General features: G+C 34.2%; 1 protein-coding gene across 1 annotated transcript; it reads left to right on the top strand.

The window, feature by feature from the left end:
- Positions 1 to 404: 404 nt before the first annotated feature.
- Positions 405 to 3297, top strand: LOC147513081 (protein YABBY 4-like). Its single transcript, XM_086596118.1, has 7 exons — positions 405 to 766; positions 965 to 1117; positions 1224 to 1347; positions 2397 to 2445; positions 2534 to 2609; positions 2764 to 2838; positions 2931 to 3297. Exons 1-7 carry the CDS (start codon positions 674 to 676, stop codon positions 2997 to 2999), a joined length of 639 nt encoding a protein of 212 aa, XP_086452244.1. The 5' UTR covers positions 405 to 673; the 3' UTR covers positions 3000 to 3297.
- The last annotated feature ends 5437 nt before the right edge of the window (positions 3298 to 8734 follow it).

Genomic DNA, 8734 nt, shown 5'->3' with positions numbered 1-8734 from the left:
TTCTGTTTGATATCTTTGATTAATTCAAGGATCAATTGGCTTTTGCCTCAAAATATTCTGAACTCCATCCAACTTGAGGCCAATTTACAAGCTGTTCGATTATGGGTGTTTAAAATAATGTTTTACGCGCGAGTAGCCATAGAACATTGTGCGTACTATAAGATCGTTTTCCATTTTTAGTTGGAATTTGTTGATACTTAATAATTGTTCACCCGTCACCCTGAAACACATATAAATCAATATATCATTATTATGTTTTAGGGCCATAAGTGAAAAAAAAATGGCAATATATTCATCGCGAATTTTTAAGACAGTACCCCACCTCAAAGTGGTGCTCCTATCTATAAAAATGTACCTGTTACATGTATGTGATCAGCTTTAAATAAGAGGGAAACCATGGCTTTTTGGGATCACTTTTTTATTGCTCTAACTTACTTGTAGCTCTCTCTCTCTCTATTTCTTCTGTCTTTCTCTGTCCCTGAGTTAGTTCTTCCTATCTTTGCTTCTCTTATTTTATCGTAAGCAAGCATCTCAAATCACAGACCAGATCCAAAGGAAAGAAGTTTGATTTATATTCTGTTGATCTATCAATCAGAATATCTCCAGTCAATCAATCAAATCATATATCTCATATCAAATCAAAAGAAAAAGAAAGGGAATCAACCTAACAAAGATGTCATCCTCTTCTGCTTTTTCTTTGGACCACCTTTCTCCTTCCGAGCAGCTGTGTTATGTCCATTGCAACTTTTGTGACACTGTTCTTGCGGTATCTCTCACTCAGCACTACTACTTGTTTCTTGACTTGTCTTTGTTAGTCCCCCATCTTTAACTACACACCCAATCACCACTCTTTTCTTATCTCCAACCCCACCTGAACGACTTAATTTGCCTAGTTCTTCAAACACTTCTTAGGTTGGTTTTATTTCTTTCTTCATTTTATGTTTGTTTCTTTTTCTTATGGCAGGTGAGTGTCCCTTGTAGCAGCCTGTTTAAGATGGTTACAGTGCGATGTGGTCACTGCAGCAATCTTCTCTCTGTCAATATGCGGTTGCTCCTTCCTACTGCTAATCAGCTTCATCTTGGCCACTCTTTCTTCTCCCCCACTCATAATCTCCTGGTATGTGCGAAAAACTTTTAGCAGTTCATACATACATATTTAAATATCTTCTTCCTTTTTTATAGATAGCTTTGTCTTCTTGTTTAATGAGTAGCTTTGGTTATAGGAAGAAACCCCAACTCCACCACCAAACATGTTGTTTGATCAGTCCAACTTCAACGATCACTGCTCCATGCTTCCAGTTCGAGGAGGATTTGATGAGCTCCCAAAGCCACCTGCTGTTAACAGACGTGAGATTTATTGTTTTTACGCATACATTTGATCTATGTGGGAACTCAATTCTACAAATAAGTTTCTTAACTAGATTGGTTTCACTTCAATTCCCATTTTCACTTTCTTTTCTCTCTAGTTAAAGCTTTGGACATAGTGTTCAGGGACTTGGCAAAAAAAGTTAGAAACAAGAAATCAAAAGTTGAAACATATGGTCTGTAGGCTTATTTGCATACAGTTGTGAATGTCTTTATGTTTTGTCCAGAGGTGAATAAAAGCTTAATTGTATGCATTAATTAGGAGTAGACCACATTACCTGCATCCGCAGTCTTGTACTTAAAAGAAGAGGCCGACCCCTTAACACATTTCCATGTGTTTTTTATTAAATGATTTAGTGGCTTCATTTCTCAAAAACAAAATTCTAGAACCCTAAAAGTTTTGGATGTTTGATAGATATATATCACAATCACTTGTAGAGATAAGTAGATAAACTTCAACAGTCTCGCGTTGTAACCCGAAGTCACTAGGGAAAAAATAAAGTGCAGACCTGGTTAAGCTACCTGTTGATTCATGTTTCTCTTTGAAAATCCAGTTTTATGTGTTTTTTCCCTTCTCAAAAACAAATATCAATAAACACAAATGCACTGCTGCAGAAAAAACCCATGATTGACTATGGGAAGAAAACCAAAATTTGGAAGTTCATCAATGTGATTTTTCTTCAGTTTATCCCTTACTGGTACATTTGGCTACTCGACATTGGTTTCAAATTTATACTTTTTCTTCTCTTAAAAGATCGAATGAAGATAGAGAGAGCTGATACACGATTATTTTTTTTCTTCTTTTAAGTTTTGTTTTGTTTTTTTTATTTCTTTGTACTTGTTGAAGTCTGTTAGTAAGGTATGACAAAGATTGGCTGAGGGGATAAGATGAATAGATAGATATGATAGATGTGATGATGGATATAATGATTAATGAAAGGCAATACAAAATAGAGGCATTGAATTCATTTCAACAAAAAGTCAGCAAATTTGTTTTGTTTTTAATGTTGTGGTCTCTGTCGTCTGTTCAGCTCCGGAGAAGAGACAGAGAGTCCCATCTGCTTATAACCGTTTCATCAAGTGAGTCATTATGAGAACACAACAATCATTTAATTTATTTTTGAAAAACTAATAAAAATTATTTTTAATACAATTAATTCTATGCAAGGGACGAGATCCAACGCATCAAGGCTGGGAATCCAGATATAACTCACAGGGAAGCATTCAGTGCAGCTGCAAAAAATGTATGATCCAAGAAGAACAAACACCAAAACCCACCAATCTCATTTTCTAGAGGGGTTTATTTTTATTTCCATCTTTGCTCTAAACTAGGGTTTCATTCTTTCTTATGATTTCTTGTTTTGTGGGTTTCTTTTGTTTTTATGTGTTTCTCTTTAGTGGGCCCACTTTCCACACATCCACTTTGGTCTCATGCCTGATCAGTCTGGGAAGAAAGCTAATGTGCGCCAGCAGGTAATCTAACGACACTACCCTTTTTCGGTTTGTTTAAAGTTGAAAAAAGATGAAAACATTTTCTTACACAAATGTGGATGTTGTATGTGTAGGAAGGAGAGGATGTTCTCATGAAGGATGGGATATTTGCTGCAGCTAATTTGGGTGTTTCTCCTTACTAGGAAATGAGATAGTTAGGGTTTCACTCTTCTCCCTTCTTCTTTTTCTGTGAGTAGTGTTTACTTTTTCAACTTTCTTTGGAGGAGGTTGTCAGCTTTCTTTCTTGTTTGTGTCGTCCTTGTTCGATGTTGGGAGAATAGTTCTGAAGTTTAAGGCCTTACCCTTTACACACATGTGAAAGTGAAGGCCTTAATTTTCATAACTTTTCATGTAAGTTTAACTTTGAATCTTTTATCTTCCTTGAAAGACCTCAACCTTAAGGCTTTGCTGATAATATATTTCTTAGTACCTACTACCTTATTATCTGGCCTTGTTACTATCTTTGTGTTTTCTTGTCCTTTTATTCTTCTTATAACAATCTTCAATTGGTACATTATCAAGGTGCTAAAACTAAGTCTTTGTTATACAATTCTTGAGATCGATGATGATATTATAATTTCTGGTCATGAATGAATTTGTTCAAGACTTGCGTTGTGTGAATATTACACATTCCTGTGACACTGAGATTGGCATTTTAATCACTGTTATTATATTTTTGTTACAAACCCGATCCATTGGATGAGACGATTGTGAAAAAATCACGACCCCTAGGAGTTTAGGAGTGTGGAACAGATTCGTTCTCTGCTTCACTTTGAATTTACCACGCTCACGGCCTTTCCTAATATAATGTTGCCTGTGTGACAGTGTCGATAAGATCTTTAGATCTCGTAAAGCATCTAAAAAGCTATGACCGTACCTGAAGCCCAGTTGTCTTATGTGGTTAAAAGCCTTTTAATTGAAAAAGCTGAAGGTAGCAACTGCATTGTATTGTCTTATTCACTTAGCTGTGTGATGGACTAAACCTTGTTTCTCTATTGATGATCTGACCCTTTATCCTCCCCCCACCAAATCTATATTTAGAATTGATAAAGTAAGTCAACGAGGTTCAGATATGCTAAGACATAGGTAGACTGTCTAGGTGACTATATCTTTGTGCTTTATCTTAATCTTCTGATTACTTTTGTTTCAACAAATTAATATTTTCAAGAACACTGAGAATGACAACTTCAATATTAATATATTGTTGCTTCCCCAACAAGCAGCAAAACCTTAACTTGCACAACCAAAGTCATTTTGTTTCATTCCCTAGTGGCCCCTCGAATTTTTTGGTGAACCCCCTTTGTCTATCCTGGAAATAATAGAGTAGCCTACTTGTTGACTAGCAAGTTCTTTCCGGCCCTTGGAATCAGCTGATAGGCAAGAGCTTCTCTTTCTCTTTTGCCTAATTAATTATCTTTTTGAACACCATAGATATCTTCCCAGATTTATCTCTTCTGGCCTATCTGTCTTTACATCTTTTATCTTCAGGCGGATATCAAACAATTACTTTGGCATCAATTTGCAAAACAAAAACCAAAAAATCATCTCTTGGTAGCAAACAGTTATTGTTGGACGCGCAAACTTAGCTTGCAAGTTTGTGGATACTGTACTGCACTCAATTTAAATGTTGGCCGCGCTCCACTTCATTTGTCGCTCTATGACTTTTCAACTAGCCAAAACCCATCGCCACATTTTTAGGAAAAAAGAAATTTTGAATATTAAACAATATAAATGAGACCCACATAGCCTGCTTTTTTAGAAAAGAAAATTCTCAAATACGAACCAATTACAATGGACCCACTTTAACAAATTTTGTTAGATTTGTAGGCATGTGTCAATGTTTTGAAAATACGAACAGGTGATTGAACCGATTTTTTTGTTAAAATGGTTTAACCGTGGGTCGACTCGGTCGACCGATTAATGTTTATTTAGTAAATTTTTTTAATAATTATAATAATAAAATAAATAAATATATGTTTTAATTCAATATTAATTGGTATTATATATCAAAATAAATTTTTTATACAAAAAATACATAGTAGCATGTTGGTTTGGAGTTTGGATTATCTTATTTAGATTATCAATTTTTCAAAAAAAAAAAAAAATATATATATATATATAAAAGGGTGATCTGGTTTAGAGCTGAACCGGTTTGTCAGTTCAACCACGGTTTAAGTTTAGATCGAGAGTCCAACCAAAAACTCAAGTTTTAACTGACCCAGACCAAAAATTTACCGGTTCCAATTTGACCCCGTTTCAACCACTGGTCCGGTCCGATTTTCTAAACACTGATGTGTGTCCCTATTTGTTACCAAGTTTTGTTACCACCTAGACATGACACTACTTTACTACCACAACTTGGCAAACTTGTCACAAATTATGCCAAATTGCTACCATAACTCCCTTGTTTGTCCAATGTGGACTAATTGAAATGATCATGGACTATTGGCCCTATTATCTCATATAAGCTCCATAAAAAGAAAAGTAACCTAATATTTTGAAATACCTACCAAGTATTTTGAAAAAACTACTCAAAATCTAACAAATGCTAGTCACGTTAAAATGGCAAAATGCATATTATTGCATATAAGTTAACAGATGTATTCATCTATAAATTAAGAAGGCAATTGTATACCTTATACTTTTCTTTTAGTTAAGGATCTACATATTATTTTGGGCAATCCTTTTCTAAGTTCTATTATACCTCTTAGCCAGATTGATAAAACAAAAAGGCATTCATTCTAATTTTGCTAATCAGCATATTATGTTTGAGTTTATAATTATTCCTCCCTTACAAAAGCAAATTCAGCAGATTAAAAATAATTTAATCTCTAAATAAAGTCAATTAAACTTTCTCAAAGAAGAAATAATTTCTTTAAAGATTAGTCAAAGACTTAACACACAAGATTTCCAATTACAAATTGAAAATATTACAAGTCAATTATTTATTACTGAAGTTTGTAGTGATGTCCCCTAATGCTTTTTGGGAAAGGAAGAAACATATATATTGTTTCTTTACCATATGAAAAAAGCTTTAATGAGAAGTTCATTGCCACTAAAGCATGACCTAGTCAAATGAAAGTTGATTATCTGGCACTTTGCCAAGAAGAAATCCAAAATTTACTGGATATAAAAGTAATTACTAAAAGTAAATATCTTTGGAGTTGTACAACTTTTTATGTTAATAAAGCAGCTGGAAAATAATGAGTTTCTCGTTTGGCTATAAATTTTAAACTTTTAAATGATGTTTTTCCAATGGATTCGCTATCCTACCCCAAACAAGAAGGATCTTTTAGATAGTTTATCTACTACAGTACGTAATATTTTCTAAGTTTGATCTTAAACCAGGATATTGGCAAGTCCATATTGCCCCTGAATTATAAAGATCGGTAAAACTGCTTTTATTGTACTTTTTGGACATTATGAATGGACTGTGTCATTTGGTTTGAAAAATGTTCCATCAGAATTTCAAAATATTATAAATGATATTTGTAATCCTTATTCTAATTTTTTTTTAATTGTTTATATTGATGATATTCTCATCTTTTCTAAATCTTTAGAACAACATATTAAACATCTTAAAATATTTAAAGATGTTATCAAAAGAAATGGTTTAGTTGTTTCAATACCTAAAATGAAATTGTTTCAAACAACTGTTCGTTTTCTTGGTCACAACATTTTTGAATGAAAAATAGTTTCTATTGACAGAAGTATTGATTTGCTTCTAAATTTTCTGATGAAATTACAAACAAAACTCAATTACAAAGATTTCCTGGTAGTCTTAATTATATAGCAGACTATTATAAGAATCTTTCACAAGATACAGCTATTCTATACTCTAGCTCGTCTTACAAATGTCCCCTCCTTATGGAGTACAACACATACCACAATAGTACATAAAATCAAGCTTAAAGCTAAGCAATTACCATACTTATCTTTACCTAATTTTCAATGGTTTAAGATAGTGGAAATTGATATTTCTAATATTGGTTATGGTGGTATATTAAAACAAAAAAAATCCTCTTACCAATAAAGTTTATCGTAGGAAGATCGGCACAATGTCTTAGAAAAAAGAATGAAGTTGACGAAACTTTTCGCTCGAAAAATTTCTCGTAGAAAGATCAACACAATGCCTTAGAAAAAAAAAAAACTGCTTGTTAAAAAAAATAAAAGAACCGGATTGTAAAGGAAAGAATGATAGAGAATGTCGGGATGACTATTCGAAAAGCAATGGCTAAAAAAAAAGTGTCATTTACCGTGGACGAGCTCGAAAAACACTTTAAGCGGAGTCAATGATTGTCGACAGCATTAAACAGGTATGTTAGTATGTTTTATTAGTTATCTTAAAACTTTGGTTAAGTCTGAAAGACTGATGAAAAGATTTGTATTTTTGTCGCAGGTGGAAATGGAAGAATTACGAGCAAAAGATATTGACAAAAAATTTCGAGTGGAAAGATCTCAATGCCTTCGAAAAAATAAAGAAGCTGAAAAGAGGTTTTGCTCAGGGTGATCGCGCCGCAATGCCGTAGAAGAAATAAATAAGTCGGAGAAAATTTTCGCTCAGAAAAATCGACGAAAAATGTCTCTCAAAAATATCGGCCCAATGCCTTAGAAAAAATAATGAAGCGGACGGAAAGTTTGTCGTTGAGAAAGAGCGGCGCAATGCTTTAGAAAAAATAATGAATGCGGAAAATAGTTAACCGAAAGTGCTAAGCGAAGCGAATGCAAATTTCAAAGAAGAAAACGAAGATTTAATCGAGTGACCGTAAGACAATTGACAGAGACAATTGATTAGGTAATTGTGTGAATGTAATACCATAGAACTAAAACTTCTTTTAATGAAAAATAATAATAAAGTATGGATTTGCTATTGAATATTGTTGTTGTGACGGATAACATACTAGCGGAAAACGGCAATGTTGTTGATTTATGTAGTTGAAATGAAATAGAACGAGACGTCCCCATATAGAGAAAAACGCCCCCAATGCTATCTTAACTCGGCAAAATTAGACTAAGCGAGTGTAAAAACGTTCAAACTTCGACTGACAAAAAGAAACGCGGTGACTTAGTCGGATATTGTCGTAGTGATAGTAATAGACTAATCGAGTGTAAAAGCGTTCAAACTTAGGACCGACAAAGCTAAACGTGGTAACCGTCCGATTTTTTGTCGTAGCGATAGTAACGAACTACGTGAGCGTAAAAGCGTTCAAACTTAGACTGACGAAGCTAAACATGGTAACTTCGTCAGATTTTGTCGTAGCGATAATAATGAATTAAGCGAGTGTAAAAGCGTTCAAACTTAGACTGACGAAGCTAAACGTGGTAACGTCGTTAGATTTTGTCGTAGCGATAATAACGAACTAAGCGAGCGTAAAAGCGTTCAAACTTAGACTGACGAAGCTAAACGTGGTAACTATGTCAGATTTTGTCGTAGCGATAATAACGAACTAAGAGAGCGTAAAAATGTTCAAACTTAGACTGACGAAGCTAAACGTGGTAACTTCGTCAGATTTTGTCGTAGCGATAGTAACGAACTAAGTGAGCATAAAAGCGTTCAAACTTAGACTGACGAGGCTAAACACGGTAACTTCGTCAGATTTTGTCGTAACGATAGTTAACGAACTAAGCGAGCGTAAAAGCGTTCAAACTTAGACTGACGAAGCTAAACGGGGTAACTTTGTCAGATTTTTTCTTAGCGATAGTAACGAACTAAGCGAGCGAAAAAGTGTTCAAACTTAGACTGACGAAGCTAAACGTGGTAACATCGTCAAATTTTGTCGTAGTGATAGTAACGAACTAAGCGGCGCGAAAAGCGTTCAAACTTAGGTATGAAGCTAAACATGGTAACTTCGTCAGATTTTTTCATAGCGATAATAAG

This window comes from Coptis chinensis, chromosome 3, assembly GCF_015680905.1.
Source record: "Coptis chinensis isolate HL-2020 chromosome 3, ASM1568090v1, whole genome shotgun sequence".
In the NCBI taxonomy this organism is placed as follows: Eukaryota; Viridiplantae; Streptophyta; class Magnoliopsida; order Ranunculales; family Ranunculaceae; genus Coptis; species Coptis chinensis.
This window is presented reverse-complemented; position numbering and strand designations above follow the sequence as displayed.